The 22,157-nt window shown below is 43.5% G+C and overlaps 1 protein-coding gene across 2 annotated transcripts in view; it reads right to left on the bottom strand.

The window, feature by feature from the left end:
• Positions 1–20,991, bottom strand: part of NSUN7 (NOP2/Sun RNA methyltransferase family member 7) — a 40,284-nt gene extending 19,293 nt beyond the window's left edge. Inside the window, exons 1-2 of one of the 2 annotated variants that reach the window (XM_069976497.1) lie at positions 20,769–20,991; positions 11,873–12,192 (exon numbers count right to left, since the gene is read on the bottom strand). In XM_069976497.1, the coding sequence (XP_069832598.1) occupies positions 11,873–12,173 (301 nt within the window). In that variant the 5' untranslated portion in view covers positions 12,174–12,192; positions 20,769–20,991. The remainder of the gene's footprint in view (positions 1–11,872; positions 12,193–20,768) is intronic. The other variant, XM_069976496.1, reaches the window with a different exon arrangement.
• Positions 20,992–22,157: the final 1,166 nt, after the last annotated feature.

Genomic DNA, 22,157 nt, shown 5'->3' with positions numbered 1-22,157 from the left:
TACCACCACAAATGACATGTACACATTTTACTGACCAAACCATGACTTCATATAACCACCTCATAGTGGTACAATGCTTCCAAATAATACTGCCACGCCATGACCACCCATTACCGACATACTGTTACTAAATAAAACTACCATACAATTACTAATATTTCCCCACATAGTGATAGATACCGGCTCTGCAGACCATATAAGTGATTACAATACAGTTACATCCAGTGACTCACAAATCACTAGGGATGAATACAGTTGGCAGCTATGGGGTCCCCTTCTCTGCTGGACCTGGTTGCACCCCCTGTGACCAATGCTTGGCCTTAGAAAAGAATCAAGACATGCAGAGAGTCCACAGCTCCATGGTAAGCAAAATGTCCAGGCTTTGTTCAAACCATTTTAAAAGCTCACATACAGGATAAAAACACGCCAAGGCGCCTCTGGGTCTTGCCTCTTAGTCATGGCAAATCCAAATACAATAGACATTCAAGGTGCTTTCACTAGAGATAAGCGAACTTTTCAAAAGTTCGTTCTGACCGGACTTCCCGATTTTTTCGGAAAGTTTGATTCGACCGAATTTCGGATTTCTTCGGATTTCATAGTTTAAAGCATCTATATGATACGGGGGTAGTGTATTTGGTTGAATTTAGGACTCTACATGTCAGTAACACCATTATCTTTTCAATATCTCAAAGTCAATTTTTTTTTTACTTCAATATTTACCATTACAGGGTCTATGCAGGAAACTCACCATTACAGGGTCTATGCAGGAAAAAGGTCACAAATGCAGTGAAGGAGCAGCAGTAGCCATTGGAGGCCAGTGGAGGTCCATCAATAGTAATTTGAGGCCAGTACCGGACCAGCAGTAGTCAACATGGAGGCCATGCAGGAGCAGCAGTAGCCAACATGGAGGACAGGCATCAGCAACAGTAGTCAACATGTAGGCCAGGCAGGAGCAGCAGTAGCCAACATGGAGGCCAGGCCGGAGCAGCAGTAGCCAACATGGAGGTCAGGCAGGAGCAACAGTAGCCAACATGAAGGCCAGGCAGGAGCAGCAGGAGCCAACACAGAGGCCAGTACAGGAGCAGCAGTAGTCAACAAGGAGGCAAGGGCAGGCACACCAGTAGTCAACCTGGATGCCAGTTAAGGCCCAGCAGTAGCCAACATGGAGGCAAGGGCAGGCACACCAGTAGTCAACCTGGATGCCAGTTAAGGCCCAGCAGTAGCCAACATGGAGGCAAGGGCAGGCACACCAGTAGTCAACCTGGATGCTAGTTAAGGCCCAGCAGTAGCCAACAAGGAGGCAAGGGCAGGCACAGCAGTAGTCAACATGGATGCCAGTTAAGGCCCAGCAGTAGCCAACATGGAGCCAAGGGCAGGAGCAGCAGTAGTCAACATGGAGGCCAGGCAGGAGCAACAGTAGCCAACATGGAGGCCAGGCAGGATCAGCAGTAGCCAACATGGAGGCCAGGCAGGAGCAGCAGTAGCCAACACGGAGGCCAGTACAGGAGCAGCAGTAGTCAACAAGGAGGCAAGGGCAGGCACACCAGTAGTCAACCTGGATGCCAGTTAAGGCCCAGCAGTAGCCAACATGGAGGCAAGGGCAGGCACACCAGTAGTCAACCTGGATGCCAGTTAAGGCCCAGCAGTAGCCAACATGGAGGCAAGGGCAGGCACACCAGTAGTCAACCTGGATGCCAGTTAAGGCCCAGCAGTAGCCAACAAGGAGGCAAGGGCAGGCACAGTAGTAGTCAACATGGATGCCAGTTAAGGCCCAGCAGTAGCCAACATGGAGCCAAGGGCAGGAGCAGCAGTAGTCAACATGGAGGCCAGGCAGGAGCAACAGTAGCCAACATGGAGGCCAGGCAGGATCAGCAGTAGCCAACATGGAGGCCAGGCAGGAGCAGCAGTAGCCAACACGGAGGCCAGTACAGGAGCAGCAGTAGCCAACACGGAGGCCAGGCAGGAGCAACAGTAGCCAACATGGATGCCAGTTAAGGTCCAGCAGTAGCCAACATGGAGCCAAGGGCAGGAGCAACAGTAGTCAACATGGAGGCCAGGCAGGATATCGCTCTGATATCGCCTCCTACACAGCTATGCCCTGCACTTGATTGTCCCCTCTCTCTTCCCCCACGTGCTCATTATCATCAAAGAGCAGTTCGCTGCTCATAGATGCCAACAGTTCCCTTGCAGGCGGCGGGTCAAAAGTTAGCGGGATGTTGCTGAAGATGTCAGATGGAGGGCGTGGGGAAATTGCTGCATGCCTGTGCCAAGTCAGGGTCGTGTCCGAGGTACCCACAGATACCTAGCTGGCTGTCTCACTACTCATCCTTGTGGACGTCGAAGTATGAGCCAGCCACTCCAGGATTGTGGAATTAGACATGTGGACACGACCCTGGTGTGATAAAGAAAGCTCAGGCCTTCCACTGGACCCTCTTCCTGCACTACTTCCTCTTCTGCCCCTTGAGCCAGACTCTCTGCCCTGCCCTCTGCCTGAAATGCTTTGTGAGGTTTCCTGCTGCCGCTGTGCCATGACTTTATATTCAAATTCTGATTTCTACACTTGGTAGATGAGAACAGTAGTTTCTGTAATATATAGGACTTGTGTATATATATATGACTTGTAATATATAGGACAAGTATAGAAATTGTCTATATATATAGCACTTTTTTTAAGACTTTATGCTATACACCTGCACCAGGTATTTTTGTCTGTCAGGATAAGACGGATGTGATATACACACTATCAGAAGGGTCCAAGTATAAAAATTGTCTATATGTATAGCACTTTTTTAAATACTTTTATGCTGTACACCTGCACCAGGTATTTTTGTCTCTCATGATAAGACGGATGTTATATACACACACACTATCAGAAGGGTGCGAGTATAGAAATTGTCTATATGTATAGCACTTTTTTAAAGACTTTTTTGCTATACACCTGCACCAGGTATTTTTGTCTCTCAGGATAAGACGGATGTGATATAAACACTATCAGAAGTATAGGACTTGTATATCTGTAGAACATGTTTTTGTTCCGTGCACCCTTTGCTGTCCTATGCCTAATCTATCTATCTTTCGCCCTCTCTATATTTCTCTCCAATCACTAGATGTTTCTCCTCTCCACTTTCCTAATCTTTCCTTTCCTACAATATCTTCTCAGTAGTCTGTAGTACACAACAGCAGCAGCACCAGCAGCGTTTTGATATTCACGAGCTGTGTGCACTGCAGCCAGTAACAACCTCCTTCCTCTCTCTGTGCAGACTGCGTGGTGCGGTTAATACAGACGTCACACAGGGGGTGGGCTAGTGCAAGATCCATGCTGATTGGATGGGTTCCAGGCATCATGGGAAAGCGCTTTTCCCGCCTGGAACACTTCCTGCTTTCTAGAATGGCGGCTGCCATTTTAGAAAGCAAGAAAAATAAAATCCGAACCAGATCCCATACCGGCCGAACCGGTTTGCTCATCTCTAATTTTCACCACTAATAGGAGACACCCCGAACAAGATGAAGCATTACAATCACATGATCAACTTGTGTCAGAACATATCAAAAACATGGGAACTAGAATCCAATTAGGGCATACCAAAATACTGATACACCAAACATAGGATAAAAAAACCAGAATTATGGAGCATATTTGGAGATGTACAATTGGCACTCATATTTGGCACACAAATTTGCCCACATAGATCCATGTCGGGTCTTTCTAAACATTTTTGTGATTATCATCAAGGGTAGCTATGCGGCTTATCTGTATGTGCAATAGAGAGTGTGGAAAGGCTGCAACAAGGTGGTATTGGGTTCATGTCCTACAAAAATGTGAAACTTTCTAGATTTTGCATTTAGACATAGGATTTCCGAAGGGCCTAAGTTATAGTAGTGATCATTAGTATGTGTACTAATGTATGTCCCATTTGGATTCCAGTGTTCAGTATGTACTGACACAAGGCAATCATGTGATTGTAACGCATTTAGATTTGCTATGACTAAGGGGCTAGACTCCAAAAGGCATTATCCTGTATGTGAGCTTTTATGATGGTTTAAATAAAGCCTGAACATTTTCCTTAGCATGGAGCTGCGGACTCTCTGCATGTCTTGATTCGGATTACCTGCGGGATTGGGCCAAGATTACAAGCCCTCTCTGCTCCTCATCTGGGGAACCAGCATTTACATTAGGACAGTATTCATACTGTGAGCTGTTACTTCTACTGTTTGTGGTTTCACCCTAGAACCCTAAAGTGTTTCAGTTGCTGAGTGCTACTGAGGTAACATAATACTTTCAGTCCTATGAAGTACCATAGAAAACACATGATAGTATGATGAGTTGGGCCTAACAAACTGAGCTGCATAATACATGAGTTACTTCTTGCAAATATTTATATTGAGGGGAAAAACATGTGTGTTGGCTAATAGAGGTCTATAGTAGGGATGGTCCGAATCAGCCAAACGCTCAACATTAGATTCCCGCTGTCTGCCCGCTCCGTGCAGCGGGTGGATACAGCGGGAGGACCGCCTGGAAAACTGGGATACAGCCTATGGTTATGGCTGTATCCCAGTTTTCCAGGCGGTCCTCCCGCTGTATCCACCCTCTCCACGGAGGGGGCAGACAGTGGGAATCATTGCCGAGAGTTCGGGTTTGTACGAACCCGAACCAAACCAGGTTCGGACCATCCCTAGTCTATAGACATTTTATACATATAGGCTTGGGAACTTTTACAAGTATTCAGCAAATATGGACTCCAAAATGTGGTATGAGCATGGCCTTATCCTTATCACACTATGAGTCTCACCAACCTATTGTTTACTCTTTAGTAATTAGTGTTTATTTATTTCTTATTGTTATAGAATCCCTGGTGAATGCAGAGATTGGAATCAGCCACCAATAAAACACAGGAAAGCAGGAATCTAAGGTGAGCTGCAAAACCCTCTAGAAGGGGGTCCTGCTGGGGAAGGAAGGGAATCCCAGAGACCAAGACTGTTTAGCACTTTAGGGATAACTGCAGAGCAACAGTCGACTCCAGATTTACACATTGAAAGCATACCACAGAACATCTCAGGGCACCCCACATTTCGATGGTTTTATTGTTGGATGAGAGCTGGACACGACCCCCACTCCCCTTTGTGCAATAGAAATTTCCAACACAGCGATGGAAACACAGACAGAAGCACTGATATCCTGCCAAAAAAAACATCATAGGTTCACTGTCTGACAATAAACAGCGATAGTTTTCTTTTTTAAGGCTGGGTTTACACTACGTATATTTCAGTCAGTATATTTCAGTCAGTATTGCAAGTAAAACCAGGAGTGGATTAAAAAAACACAGAAAGGATCTGTTCACACAATGTTGAAATTGAGTGGATGGCCGCCATATAATGGCAAATAACTGCCATTATTTCAATATAACAGCCGTTGTTTTAAAATAACAGCAAATATTTGCCATTAAAGGGGTTATCCAGCGCTACAAAAACATGGCCACTTTTCCCCATACTGTTGTCTCCAGTTCAGGTGCAGTTTGCAATTAAGCTCCATTTACTTAAATGGAACTGAGTTTCAAAACCCCACCCAAACTGGAGACAACAGTAGGAAGAAAGTGGCCATGTTTTTGTAGCGCTGGATAACCCCTTTAAATGGCGGCCATCCACTCAATTTCAACATTGTGTGAACAGAGCCTTTCTGTGTTTTTAATCCACTCCTGGTTTTGGTTGCAATATGAGGACCACAATACTGACTGAAATATACGTAGTGTGAACCCAGCCTTAATATTATTATTTCTTAGGCACATACAGCTGTGGTATATTTTTATAATATATATATATATATATATATATATATATATATATATATATCTCCATACACACAGTTTTCAGACTCATCTCAAATCTAAATAGTAAAAACTGATGAAGAACTAGCAGGTGCAGGAGAAGTAGTCTCAAGCGGACCCCAGAATGTTATAAGAAGACACTACAGTGAACATATGAAGGGTATATGCTAATATGGGTGTGTAAAGGTGTGGTACAAATTGGAGAAGGATTTTTAGCTCTGGATGCAACTAATGTATTCTACAGAAAAAAATGGTAATGACAATGGAAACTATTAAGCAGAGATTGCAAACCTTCGGCCCTCCAGCTGTTGCAAAACTACAATTCCCATCATGCCCGGACAGCCAAAGATATGGCTTTGACAGCCCAAGTATGATGGGAATTGCTGTTAGCAATAGCTAGGTTCACCACCATAGGTATAGCGTTCATGTGGATCAAATTCATCGGTAAGACGCCCCAAGCTTGCCTGGGTTGTACATAATAGTACGGGACGGAGAATGTCAGGAGTGATAGCTGTTTGCTGAATGAGTCCTCCCCAAACAGCTGTAAGGCCAGCCTTTAGGTAAGAACAAATGATGTGGTTGCATTGCGGCTGAATTGCAATTTCAGGTTATGTTTACACAACGTACATTTTATGACAAGAATGGCCGTTGTTTTCAATTAAATTCTTTTCATAGTTAAATGTGTTGCATCGAAGTCAATGCAAACAACGGCTGTTGTCTGTACGTTGTGTGAACATAGCCTCAACGTGATTGACCGTGTTCAAGGAAAAGCTTTTGAATTGCTGCTGTTACCTGTCGTTTTAGCTAAGACTGGCAAATATCAAAAAATTCAGGTTAACAGCAGCATTTCAGAAGCATCCAATGCACACGGCCAATAGAAAGAAAACCACATTGGGGGAGATTTATCAAAGGGTGTAAATATACACCTGGTGTAAACTGCCCACAGTAACCAATCACAGCTCCACTTTTGTTCTACCAGAGCTGGAAGCTGAGCTGTGATTGGTTGCTGAGTGCAGTTTACACCTGGTATATATTTACACCTTTTGATAAATCTCCCCCATTGTGTGTTTTTACCTTTATTAACTTTCAAGCCAGCTCTTACCTGGTCGGTTAGGCACCTTATGCACCCTCAACATCCTAACAACGCTGTTGGGCTCGGTGCCCAACAGAAGAGGGAACAAGTAGTTCCCAGGGCTCTATACCCTACCAGATGAAAGCTTTCTGCTTACCAATGACTGGACGTACATTTGGATGACGATGCATGCTGCTCCTCGCTGGTACGTCACTGCACTGGAATGCAATGGTTTCTTACAACAAACAATAATAATAAATATGAAGCCAACTCCAATTTGGAAGCATTCAGCTTTATCAGTATTTGCCAAGTCTTATCACAAGTAAAATAACTCTGACCAAACACACGTGGTCTGGTAGCTAGCAACAAACACTGTAACTACTAGCAAACCTCATCCCTGAAGTCCTTCTCACAGGTTGCTTTTTCTCTGATGAATGGGTTATGGACAGAGCCTGACTAACCTACCAACGTAATCTCAGCACCAGATCAGTTACATGACCAGAATCGCGTGTTGTGACTTTCACGTGAATCAAACAACATGACTCAGCCACTCTACAATAGAGGTAATTGGGGAACGTCATCTGCTGTTTACCACTGTTCCGTCTCATGAGGACAACTCCATGTTACATAGAAACTAGATCAGTATACTGATCACCACTCGGACAATGCTGGATTCCACTTCCATCCAACGTCAAATCCAAACAAAGATGTGGTCCAGGGATGAGGAGTGAAAAATGCTTCTTTATTTCGGTGCTGATAAAAGCAGAACATATAACGCATGTGTCACAGGGACACTTCGGAAACATGTCGGTGTATCCAGGTGGTCCCTGTGATACATGTATTATATCTTCTGCTTTTATCGGCACTGAAATAAAGAAGCATTTTTAAACCATCATTGCTGGATCATTGTTTGTGAGGGACAGTAACAGCAAACAATTCTCTTTACAGGGGAAAGTGGTATTACACGGCAGCCATTTAAATGCATGGCCAACTATACACTACAGGGCCAAGCTAGGTGGGTGTGCTACAACTGCCTGTATGACTTCGTCTATAATGTCCATATGCCTTAGGTAAGTTTACATCTGGGCATTGGCTATGTTTATGGTATATGCTTTCAAACTGGCAAATGTAAACTGCGGTGTACCTACACCGGATCCATTGATTTCAATGGAATGGACTGTATATGCAAAGATAGCAAGATTTCTGAACCAAGATATTTTGTACCATCAACGAAGCAGTTCAATCTACCACCAATATGATGATGCACATGGCTACCTTACAGAGGAAGACGGATAAGACCCACAGATAAGAGAATGTTCTGTTTGGGGTAATTCATTAAATAAGTTCAAGGGAGGCCTGGATGTATTTCTCAATAAATATAATATTAGAAGATATGGGCACTAGAATTTCATGTGAACGGTCGCTGATCCAGGGATTTATTCTGATTGTTATATTGGTTGGGAAGGAAATTTTCTCGCTGTGACAGGGCAATTGCCATCTGCTATATGATGGTTTTTGACTTCCTCTGGGTCAACACAGTAGGATCATAGGTTAAACGTAATGGACTCTTATCTTTTTTCAACCTTATTTACTATGTTAGGCTATGTGCACACATAGTAAGAGACCAGCCGTTTCGTGACCCGTCCGGGTCACAGAACGGTTGGTCTCTGAAAAGATCATCCCAGCTAGTACTGCATCCGTGCGCGCCCGCATCAGAACTCTCTACTGCACGCTTTGGAGCAAGCGGCCAGAGTTGCTCGCTCCACAGTGTGCACTGACAGGGTTTTCAATGAATAGCGGCCGCGGAAAACTGACATGTCAGTTGTTTGTGGCGCCGCTAGGGATCCCAGCCGGAGTGTATATTAGTGTATATGCTCCGGCCGGGACCCCATAGATGGAAAGGTAACGTATATTTTTGTAATAATGAACAACGGCCGTGATTTTACGAAAATATACGTTGTGTGAACATAGCTTTACTATGTAAGAGAACAATGAGCCATATGATTTAATGAATTTTACTTTAAAGTTTGGAAAGTCAGGTGAATAAAATATCGTCAGTATAAAGTGCAAATAAAAGGTGTAGTAAAACAAAGATAAAAGGTAGTTAGAAGTAATACAGACACATGTCTCTATAAAAGGATAAGTTGTCACTAGAGATGAGTGCAACTCAAGCATGCTCAAGTCCGATCATGCAACATTTGATCGGCTGAAGAAGTTGGATGCAGCCCTAGGGAGTCCAGGAAACCATGGATACAGTCATCTCTAATAATAATCTAGAAAATAGCTAAGATAAGCACAAGAATGTGATGTGTGAATTAAATTAGCTTTGTGGATGCATAGTCCTTATTAGAGGTAGTAAAACCATGATACAACAGGACCTTAACTTACCTGTATTGTAATATGTTAGGGATCTCTGGTTACATAAGGTGAGAGTGTAACAAATAACATGGAAAACTAGGAGCATAAGTGGCCACGTGTAACATAAGGATGTCTAACATAAGGACGCTGGCAACATTCAAGGAGGATGCCATTAGTGCAGCAACAAAGGTTCAAAGACTTCACAAGTCAGAACAATAAGAGCGTATAGGGACTGACATCAGAGCACTAGTAACAAACTAGTCAGAGTAAATAGCAGGAAGGTAAACTAATACCTAGATCAATATGTGCACAAAACATTGCACAACTTCACCTGTTTGCTTTCCTAATGTGAACAGCCGGTTTTATTTGTACACTGACACGGTTTCCTGGTGTCACAGTAATACAAATAGCTTACTACATGGATGTAAACTAGATGAATGTGAATTGGGCATATATGTGGAAGTATATCGGCTGATGCTCCTGGGACGTTCCTAGCAAACAGATGATTTTACCAGGGTGGTATGTGGCTGCAGAATGGGGGCTGCTTCTACAGTGGCAGGAGCGGTCTTGAATATGGGACTTCCCTTTAGGCTTTGTTCACCGTCTATCAGGCATCTTTTTGGATAGCAGTCATTTCAAAGTGACAATACATGCGTGTTATGCAAACTGCAGCCGTAATTTGCATAATATGGCGAAATTGTTGCTTCAAAACAACGTCCGTCCAAAAGGACGCCTAAAATTTAGCCAAAAAAAATAAAAAACGTGTGAAAATAGCCTTACAATGTCTATATTTGGGGTTGACCACTTTATAGTAAAATAGTTCAGTATACAGTATTAGTAAGTGTACTCCGTGTATATACTGACAGCAGCTCCCTGTGTACCTCATAGACCTAATATCACACTCCTCTCCTTATGGCTGGGCTGCCCTGCTCTTTGGTGGGTCTGTCCATAAGATGGCCGATATGGAGGAGCATGTGATTTCCACTGTTCTCAATAGGAAAATACAAGCTCAGTGGTGGACACTGGAGGCGGGGCATGGTCACATGCTCCTCCATGTCGGCCATCTTATGGACAGACTCGCCAAAGAGAAGGGCAGCACAGCCTGGAGGAGGGGAGTCTGATTTTAGCTCTATGAGGTACACAGGGAGTTGCTGTCAGTAAGTGCAGCGATTACACTTACTAATACTGTACAATGAACAATTTTAATATAAAATGGCCAACCCCTTTAAAATTCACCTTTTGGCATCAAACTGTCCACAACTTGTTTCTGGATTTGTGCCTCTTGAACATCTATACACCTGAGGAGTGCTGTTAACTGTTTTGGACCACTGTGCCCCCCAACCTGTCGTATTTCGCTATTGAATAGCTACACTGTATAGTGGGCACTCTCAGCACTCTCTTGGATAAGCCTATAAGGACATGTCATAGAATCCTCTACATGAAAAATATCCATCTTAAAAGGGACACATTACGATTACATATATGCACTGATGCCTCCCGACTTCCATCATAGGATTCTCATGCAATGTGCCAAACACTCAATGACCTGAATAGATTTTTTTTTATAAATGACAAGCACTATAGAGCAACATGCTAAAAGCTAACACTACATTGACAAATGGTCGTTTCTATGGTTTTAGAAAAGATTGCTGTAACATATTACCAGTATAGACATAGACTTAGTTCTGCATGATTGCCGCCATTTATTTTCTACTGACTTTTAGATCAACACCACTGAGTCTGTGGCACATCCCTCAACATTTTAATGAATAATGTCAGCAGATATACAGGGGTCCAGACGATATCCACATCACAATACCAGCCTGAAAAGTATAAATGAACATACCACACGTTGTGTCTTGTGTTCTTAGATCTTAAAGGAATATTAACAAAGGTGAAGGATTTTATTTACTATGCTGGTGTTGTTCTTCTTTACAATGTGTTCCAGGTCACTGGTCCATGCCCGGCAGCAAATACTACACAGAGGTAGGAGGTGAGCTGGATTTGTATGAATGCCTCACTATATGAAGTACTCACTAAATTACTACACTGAATCCCACTGAACATACTTTGTCTGTTTAAGTGAATCTGTCAGCTGTACATGATGCATAGAGCCGGCCACAGTGCTGGTGGCTGTTAGGCTAATAAAACAATTGGTACCTTTGTTAAACCTGATGTTAGAACAAAACTTTAGAAAACAGCCTTTTTCTGTATAATTTAAGAGTCAAAGGGGTGGTTCTAAACTGTTAAAGTGCCACATCTTGGCACGCCTTCTTACCCCACCCCTCCCCCATCCCTGTCCCCTCTAGCCTCCTTGGATGGAACAGAAAAAGGTGATTTTCTAAAGAATGATTTTACCACCAGGTCCAGCAAAGACACCATTGGTTTTATAAGCATAAGAGCTATCCAGCACTGCGGTTAGCTCCATGCATCACTCCCAGCTGACAGATTCCCTTTAGTTTTATATTTTATGGAAGGACACAAGACTATCATGTATATATAGGTATGTCTAGATAATAGTGTTCTCTTCTGTGATAAAATAAAATAAAGAGTCCACGTCTGGCATTAACAAGAAATAGGCATCAATTCAGACAGTATATTTATTACCAGTGAGACTCACATTTCAGAGTATTGAAAGCCAGTTCATAAGCCCAGCGCTGAGACCTTTCATCCCTGAACTCTGGTGTGGTGAGCTGAACGTCAGGACCATAGTTCACCAGGGTTCTATCTGGAGGTTTCTTTCGATGAATACCTTGGAAGATCTTGGCAGCATTGATGAATACCTGATCTGGATAGCTTACTGGCTCGGTCGGGCAGGACGTGCTGTGTAAAGTGGAGTCTTTAGGGATGAACTCCGACATCTTCTCTGGAGCCGGCTGACTCGACACGTCAAGGTCAAACTTATTTCGGAGATTCAGCATATTTATGATTAGCAAGAGCCTAAAAAAGTAGAATGGGAAAGTTAATACAACCTGACCTTATAGTGGTGACCTCCAAGCTGTGGCTCTCCGGCTGCTGGGAAACTGCAACTCTCAGCAAAGACTGGAGGACCACAGCGTTAAGACCGCGCCCTTACAGGAAGAAGTAATGCACTATATATGTAATATATCATGGAGATTTAATATACAGAAGACCCAAGAGAATACTCAGACAATTGCTCTGTTTATGGCTGGAAAAATTAAGTCTCAGTGCTTCTTTACCCAGGAACCCAAGTCTAGGGCTGGCCATACCAGTCTTCCAATGTTGTGTTTTTGAGAGGAGAATTCTCCATTATTTTATTAGCAGAGACCAGGAGAGCATTTGAAAATGGATTTCTGTAATATGCAACCCCTATAAACAGGGTGTGTGCTCGTTATGGCCGCTGCAATGAATTGGAGTGGATGGTCAAATTAATAAATTACTATAAAATAGCCCAAGTACAGCCCCTTGACCCACCGGACTATGACATGAAAGGGCAGATGCACACAGAACCTTTAAGGAGGCAAATATTATGACTGGCATATGTGTACGCCGTTCTTATCTAAATTCCTGCCCCCATGTCCCACGTCAGATTAAATGAGAGGCACACACCTCTCAGTAAGGGTCCTATTCCACGGTCCGATCAATAATGTAAACATGCGCCGATCTGCTAGATCGGCGCTCGTTTACTGGGCCTATTCCACGGCCCGATGATCATTTAGCGAGAGCTGCAGGGACATCGTTACCGATGTCCTTGCAGCCCTTGCAGCATGCATTACCTAGCAGGGCTTCTCCTCCATCCCGGTCCCGCTCACAGCATCAACTCCAGAGCGGCCTAACTGAGCTGTCAGACCGCTCAGCCAATCACTGGCCACGGCGGTCCTGGCCTGTGATTGGCTGAGTGGTCTGACAGCTCAGTCAGGCGGCACCGAAGCTGCGGCTGCGCGAGGGACCGGGATGAAGACGGAGCGAACAAGAAGCCCTGCTAGGTAATGTATGCATTATTAGGCTGCGTTCACACTACGTATATTTCAGTCAGTATATGTATATTTCATTCAGTATTGCAATCAAAACCAGGAGTGGATTAAAAACACAGAAAGGCTCTGTTCACACAATGGTGAAATTGAGTGGATGGCCGCCATATAACAGTAAATAACTGCCATTATTTCAATATAACAGCCGTTGTTTTAAAATACCAGCAAATATTTGCCATTAAATGTCGGCCATCCACTCAATTTCAACATTGTGTGAACAGATCCTTTCTGTGTTTTTAATCCACTCCTGGTTTTGGTTGCAATACTGACTGAAATATACTGACTGAAATATACGTAGTGTGAACGCAGCCTCATATGTCAAAATTTGCCAACTTTTTGCTGATGTACTTAGTGGGGATGATAAATCCTCCCCTTTCTGTATATGTACATATGGGGGGGGGGACATTTATGATCTGGCGTACCTGCAATTTTCTGGTGCTGAGGGTCTAGATGTGCATACATTTATTCACAAACGCTTGTTGGCTTGTTGTGCGTATACATTTGTTGCATCTGTCCCCTCTGCACCACCCCGGAAAAATGTTACAGAAGCCTATGCCAGCTCTGAGTTGTCATAGGTTTCACTGTGTGCGCACAAGGAAGGACTCTAGTGCGCACAGGATTTATGGAGAGGCACTGCACCTCTACATTAATAAAGTGAGCCTCGGCATTGCGAGGACATTTTTAAGCGTGGCACTGGAAACTCCAGACTTAAAGGGGTTGGCCACTTTATAGTAAAATAGTTCAGTGTTCAGTATTAGTAAGTGTACTCATGGCAAATACTGACAGGACCTCCCTGTGTACCCCATAGAGCTAAAATCAGACCAGGCTGTGCTGCCCTGCTCTGTGGTGAGTCGCTTCATAAGATGGCCAACATGGAGCAGCATGTGACCATGCCCCACCCCCAGTTTCCTCCATAGATATATACAGGCTAAGTGGTGGACAATGGGGGGCGTGGCATGGTCACTTGTTCCTCCATGCAAAAATATGGCAGAGACACCATCACGTGTTTCTCAACGTCAAGACCTTCCTCCGGGAAGGAACCACCAAGCTAAGGAATGTTTCTAGTAAAGGAAACCACCCAAGCAAGGTATCCATCCACAGACAGCTGTTTCGGGGTGTTTGCCCCTCATCAGTGTGGAGTAGGTTTCTGGCTAGTGGGAGCAATGCCTAGTAAGTGCATGCAAAAGGACGCTTGTTGACCCTGGGCGGATGGAGTCTCCGTGATGGTGTCTCCGCAGTATATTTAATTTCCCAGGGGGCAATGTCCTAGATACACTGACGTCAAGACACGTGATGGTGTCTCTGCAATGTTTTGGTTGATCTCCCTGAGGTCAACCAGGGTCCTTTTACTTGTTCCTTCATGTCAGCTCTGTTATGGACAGACTCACCACAGAGCAGGGCAGCACATCCTGGAGGAGGGGGGTGTAAAAGTACGCTTACCAATACTGTACACTAAGCAATTTTAGTATAAAGTGGCCAACCCCTTTAAAGAAGAAGTCTGGTCTCAAGGGGGGTGTTTAAGAAAAGGGAAAAGTAACACATCATGCACACATCACAACCCGGTTGATGGATTGGACGCTCAGCCAGTCAGTGACTGGGGTGGGACTCCACTCCAGTCAGTGACTGGGGCGGGAGTCCACTCCAGTCACTGATTGGCACAGCAGGCTATCCATCAGCCGGCACAGGAATTTTTCACTGAGTAGTGACATCATTGGTGTTCCGTGGCCGGTCCCACTGGGGGCAATGGGGAGAGGTAAGTTACGACTCCTTATTACATTCCCCCCTGCCCCTGCTGGCTGCTGTTTTTAAATGGCCGGACTTCTTTAATAAATGTCCTCCATAGTGTTCCAATCCTATCTTATCTAGATCTATGATGTTCAGAAACTAGAAAATCCTGATGCTAATTGGTGAGTGAAGATGGGGTGTCCTCAGGTTTAGTGTCTAGGGCAGCAGCAGCTGTTAATACGGCCCTGCCCCATGCATTATAAAGATGGGACTCTGCTAATTCTGTTCCAGTCTATATAGCAAAGTTCACAAGTTAGCTAGAGAAAACAGGAAAAGTCAACCTATTGTCTGTATCCAGTAGGAAAACTGCAAGAAGAAACTTCTGATCTCTCTCTTCATTACACTTTATTATGTTCCAGGAAACTTTTTTTTCATCAGTTTCCTCAGCTGGAGCCCTTACTCGGAGGGATGCCCTGGTAACCTTTTTAATAAACAGCACTGAAATTATTCAACTCACATTTGATGTGAAACTCTCTGCTAGAAAACCTTCATGTGGAAAGCTGATTTACACTTGCTGCTTTGCTGGCAGGTCACCTAGATTTACAGTTCGCCCTGACATTGGTACTTGCAGCTTCACTGTCACAGCTGTGATTGGGATTTCAAATGAAATTGAAGGCCCATAAATGTCATAGCGCATACATTTTGTCAGATACCATGGGTATAATGGGATGGCAGCAAACAGGATTAAAAACACATTCCTTTTTCTGCTCTATAAAGCTTGCAGTGGAAATTAAAAAGTAGAGGAACAAATTGCTGACTAAGCTAATGACATCTAAAAGTGTAGTTCTAAGCAATGCTATACTTGTTGTAATGTATATAAAGTAGTCTATTATAATGCTAATATTAATGCTAAAATATTCATGTAGTCCAGGTAGACTGCAGTATAGTATATGTACTATATGTAAAGAATAGTACAATACATATAGAACAGGTGGAGGAAAGTATAGAACATTACATTATAGTATATGTAGTACAGGTAGAGGGTTGCATGCTATATGTACTAGAGGTAGACTGAAATGGGGTTGTATAAAACAAGTGGTACAGGTAGACTGCTGTATAGTGCATGCAGTAGAGGCAGACTGCAGTATGTAGTGGATATTGAGAACAGTACAGCATATGTAGTACAGGTAGAGAGCAGTACAGACCATGTAGTACAAGTAGATGGCAGTACAGTACATGTAGCACAGATAGAGGGCAGCACAGTACATGTAGCACAGGTAGGGGCAGTACAGTACATGCAGCACAGGTAGAGGGCAGTAAAGTACATGCAGCACAGGTAGAGGGCAGTACAGTACATGCAGCACAGGTAGAGGGCAGTACAGTACATGCAGCACAGGTAGAGGGCAGTACAGTACATGCAGCACAGGTAGAGGGCAGTACAGTACATGCAGCACAGGTAGAGGGCAGTACAGTACATGCAGCACAGGTAGAGGGCAGTACAGTACATGCAGCACAGGTAGAGGGCAGTACAGTACATGCAGCACAGGTAGAGGACAGTACAGTACATGTAGTACAGGTAGAGGGTAGTACAGTACATGTTGTACAGGTAAAAGGCTGTATAGTATATGTAGTAGAGGTATACTGCAGCTCAGTAGGACATAATGAACCCTACCCCATATGTAATCTCCGCCCTGTGGCTATTTACCAACCAAACTGGGTGCTGTCAAAAAGAAATGAACACCTGCATTCTGTGGAAGATTTCTATAAGATTATTTACTTCTCTAAAAACCGTATTCACTTGTATTGTACTGTTCTATTTGCACATACTGTATGCTACATGTGAACATGGCCGAAAAATCCAGGGCTCATGGTGTGGAATATTGAAAAGGTTAGCTCTATACCTCTATAGAGGAAATCAGAACCATCAAATAGTAAAAGCAGTCTAGACTAGCTTAGAGAGCCACAACTGCCCTCCTATATTTTCAACATACAATGTTCCTTTCTGGACCACAGTAACTTGTGACCAGGCCCAACATTTACACCTTATGGCTGACGAATTACATTAATTTTCCAAAAGTACTTTATAGGGAATCTGCTAGGAACAAACCTCAAAGGAGAGGTAAAAATCTGTGGACTAGTGCATTACCCAAGAGCTAGATAGGATTATAATATCTGGGAGCCCACTTACTATCTCACATCCTCAGGGATGATCACCAGCTCCAGCCATCTGTTGAATTATTGTAATTGTAGTAGACTGCCACTCTGCTCTAAGTAAAAGACTAAGAGCCCTATTACACGGAGCGATAATTGGCCGTGTAATAGAGACGATGATCAGCCCATGAAACAGTCATCAGCTGATTGTTTTTTTAGGCCCAGACCTAAAATCATCAGCCGCCGACCGCTCATTGCAACGTGTAATAGCAATGCACGGCCAAGGGCTGACAATTGCCCAAACAGTTAAATCTTCACTTCATGCTCCCGGTCTTCTCCTGTGCTCTGTATGCCTGTAGGGTCTTTTTACATGACCAGCTGGACTTCAGCAAAGCTTTTGATACAGGTCCCCAATAAAGAGCTGATAGAGAAGTTGGAGAAAATTTGACTTAATCCCTGGATAGTTCAGTGGATTTGTGGTTGGCTGAAGGATAGATATCAGAGGGTTGTTGTTAATGGTGTATAGTCCGAGCAGAGACTGGTTACAAGTGGTGTGCCACAAGGGTCTGTTCTGGGTCCTATTCTTTTTAATATATTTGTAAGTGACATAGGAGAAGGTTTGGTAGGTAAAGTTTGTCTGTTTGCTGACGACACAAAAGTGTGCAATAGGGCTGATATTCCTGGAGGTGTCAGTAATATGAAAAATGATTTAGCTTTGCTAGATAAGTGGAACAGTGGAAATTAAAGTTCAACGTTTCCAAATGTAAAATAATGCACTTGGGGAGGAGGAATCCTCTATCCGAGTATCACATCGACAGTACTGTGTTGAAAAAGACTTCAGAAGAGAAGGATTTAGGGGTAATGATTTCTGACAGCCTTAAAATGAGTCACCAGTGCAACCAGGCGCTGGGGAAAGCAAATCGTATGCTGGGCTGTATAGCTAGAGGTATAACCAGAAGGAAGAGGGAGAATGTAATCCCGCTGTATAGAGCTCTGGTGAGGCCACATCTGGAATACTGTGTCCAGTTCTGGAGACCTCACCTAAAAAAGGACATTGATAAAATAGAACAGGTCCAAAGACGGGCTACAAAAATGGTGGAGGGTGTGAGGCATAAACCATATCAGGAAAGACTTAAAGATTTGAATCTGTTTAGTCTGGAGGAAAGACGGGAAAGGGGGGACATGATTGAAACCTTTAAGTATGTTAAAGGACTACATAAGGTTCAAAAGGGGAGTGTTTTTAGTAAAAAACTGAGCTCAAGAACAAGAGGACACAGTGAGAGGTTAGTTGGGAGAAAGATCAGAAGCAATGTAAGAAAATATTATTTTACTGAAAGAGTAGTAGATACCTGGAACAAACTTCCAGCAGAGGTGGTTGGTAAATCTACAATAACATAATTTAAACACGCCTGGGATAGACATATATCTATCCTAAGATAATAAGAAAGAAAATACTAAAAGGGCAGACTAGATGGACCCAGTGGTCTTTTTCTGCCGACAATCTTCTATGTTTCTATGATCTTTGTCCGTCTGTGGCCATAAACGAGTGTTGATCAGTGAGATCAGCGCTCATTTGCAGTGCCTTTAGATGGCACAACTAATCAAGTGGCCAGGCCCCATGAACGTCCCTGTCTGGAATAAACATACAATATACCTATCCTAGGATAATAAAGGAAATGATATATGGGCGGACCAGATGTTCCAGGTGGTCTTCATCTGCCTTCATCTTCTATGTTTCACCTTGGATGGGTTTGTGGGGGCAGTGGCAGTTTTTGTTCCATGTATCTGCTACTCCCATTTTCTCTTCTTTCCTCTGGTCTTTATGAGTTACGGCCTGTTTCACTATATGGATATACGTAATATGGATCTAAAATACATGTATTATTGATTAAATGGCTTCAGGAAAATCTCATGGGTGACTTCTAGGCATATTTAAGTCCCTCTTCATTGACTTCAATGAGCAATTAGAATGCCTAGATATTTATTGCCCCATAGATTACCATTGGCTCCCCATTATGGGCTACAAAACTGATCTGTTCATGCTGCTGAGGTTTTTCTCTGTGACCCTGTTCCATCACAGCAGCAGAACAATGGAAATAACGGCAGCCCTGGATGCCTTACATACCGGACACCATCACTAGGCGTGAGCACACTATTTAGCAGACTTTTTTTTTGTTTTTGTTAAGCATTAAAGGAACACATGTAAAATTGAGTGCTGGGGCTTGTTTTGTGCAGTTTATGCTTCTGGTTTGGCAACTGCACTATGTCTTTTACCGTAGCAGAAGAAAAAAAAGGACCAAAGATGTCAGAATTATTTTTTTTTAAGTCTAAAAAAACATGCTAAATGCTAGCTGCATGCTGGGACACACACACACACACATATATATATATATATATATATATATATATATATATACACCCGTATATTAGATATGGCAGTGCACGTTCGTCACCTGCGTTTAGCCTCTTTAGTAAAATAAATGACAAATTACTTTGTTGAATTCATTTTTCTAAAAAGCCAATAACTAATAAGAAGTGTTACATTTATTTTACACTTTTTGCATAGATTTTTTTTTAACTCTGAAAAAAACATCACACAATCAGACATTTACACTGCATTTATTTAACCTATGGATAAAACCGCCACATAGTGGGTGTAAAAAAAATGTCCCTATGCTTAATCGTGTCTGAAACTGTCCACACGCTGAGGATTTGCTGAGGATCTACTGCCGATCAGTTGCAGACAATGTGCAGTGATTCCGCACCACAACAAAGAAATGTACTTACAATCAATTGTAGAAAATCTGCACTATGTGAACATACCCTTACAATACTTTTTTTTTTTTTTTTGTCAGAAAAGTATTCGATGTGAATGAGCCCTAAGGTCACTTTTATCCCGCAGTGTTTTGGCCATTTGTGATAAAACCAGGAATGGATACAAAGAGAGAACATATACAACTACTAACACTGACCCCAATAACACCATGGGATGGGACTCATTGTCACAGCTGGCATCAAAAACTGCACAGAAAACTGCAGGTGTGATTTGAGCCTACAGACACAAACAGAATAGTCAGGGCTCCCCTTATTTATTTATTTATTTATTTTTGGGGGGTTAGAAAACTACAACTCACATCATGTCAAGGAACTTTACAGCTGTTAGAAAACTATAATTCCCATCATGTCATGGAAATTTACAGCTGTTAGAAAACTACAACTCCCATCATGTCATGGAAATTTACAGCTGTTAGAAAACTACAACTCCCATCATGTCATGGAACTTTACAGCTGCTAGAAAACTACAACTCCCATCATGTCATGGAACTTTACAGCTGCTAAAAAACTACAACTCCCATCATGTCAAGGAACTTTACAGCTGCTAGAAAACTACAACTCCCATCATGCTGTTGGGCTCTCCAACTCCTCCAGGGTAAGGTGTCTGCACTTCTCCTCCATCTATCACTGATCTCTGCTGCTGCTTCTAGAACTTCTCAGTTTCTACAATCCATCAAAAATACAACTAAACAGCCCAGGACCCCAAACTTCTATCCCATAAGTCTGGGCCACTGGTTGCAGCCAGGCTCAGCAGAAGTTATAGCAGCCTGCTGGCACTTGTGGTTCTCCATCCAGAGCACAATAACGTATTACCTATATATTCAGCCTCCCAGTACCTGCCGCATCCAGCTGCGCTGCCTGATATCTACCGCAGAGCACAGGACCACAGGACAACATCCCCAGCTCTGCTACACCGGAGCTGCCACTGGGCGGGGTCTACAGGGACAAACGCTGATGAATCGCCATGGCAACCAGCTGTGCGTCCAGGACTTATCACAAGGTGGGCGGGGCTACATGCCCAGGGCGGCGCTGAGATTGCGGGGGCGTGGTCTCCTGCTCGGCGCCTCGTGCAGGCTGCTGACCGTGTGCTGGCACTGCCTCTGCCTCACGTGCTAGTCCGGGCTGCCCTGCTATACATGGACGGGGGGCTGCATTACTGTAGTATACTGATGGGCAGCGGTCACACAGTGATCCCTATACTAAGTGCTCAGTGGTGAACTTACCCAGTTATGCAGCCATGTGGAAGCTAGACGTGCAGCGCTCTATGGCTGTGTTCACACCTACGTTCATGTGCACTTTGAAGCGTTTCGTGCTGTGAACGTTTATTTTATGTCCGGTTTCCCCACTGAACTGCATTGAATTGTATGGAGAAGCTCCTGTGCTGGGTCACACTTGTGTAATGTGGATGCATTGTGACAGATTACAGACAAGGCCTGGCCTAATGGTAGATTCAGTCACCTGCATTGACAGTTCAGGACTGGAGGTTGTAAAACAGATGTAGAATTGCATTTCCTAGTGTGAACGCAGTCTGACAGCTCCCCCCTAGATTAATTTAAAATTTGTAATTAGAGATGAGGGTGACTGGAGCGTGCTGGTTCAGCATTCCCATTCTGGGGGCTGAAGAAGTTGGATGCATCCCTAGGGAGTCTGGGAACCATCAATACAACCTCAGGCTATGTTCACACATCGTCAAAATGACGGCCACAGATGTCATATAAGCCTGGGTTAAAAAAAACAAACAAACGGATTCATTTGTGTGCATCTGTTTTTATCCGTTTTCCATTTACTTCAATTACAACAAAAAAATATTTTTTTTTTAACAGACGCAAAAATTAGGGTGACTTCGTTTTTGTTTCCATTAAAAAAAACAAAACAAAACCATCCATTTTGATCTTTGGCTTTTTACCACATGTTGGACATTCATCATTTCGTGCCCAAATAAAGGTTGTTGTTTTGAAGTGGTCGTAGCCTATGGCTGTAAAAGAAACTCTGTGTTAGGGTGGTTTCACACTACGGAATTTGTGCAGATAACTTTCCTTGGATTCTATAGCTCTTACCTGCTCACGGTGGCGCGCATATCTGCCCGTCCCATGGACTCAATTCTATGGGTGGGCGGATTCCGCTGTCCGACAAAAGAATTGACATGTTATTTCTTTCGGCGAACAGCAGAATTCGCCCACCCATAGAGTGTTATCTATGGGA

This window comes from Dendropsophus ebraccatus, chromosome 7 (assembly GCF_027789765.1).
Source record: "Dendropsophus ebraccatus isolate aDenEbr1 chromosome 7, aDenEbr1.pat, whole genome shotgun sequence".
Taxonomy (NCBI): Eukaryota; Metazoa; Chordata; class Amphibia; order Anura; family Hylidae; genus Dendropsophus; species Dendropsophus ebraccatus.
Note: the sequence above shows the minus strand (reverse complement) of the source record. Positions and strands in the feature narration are given on the sequence as shown.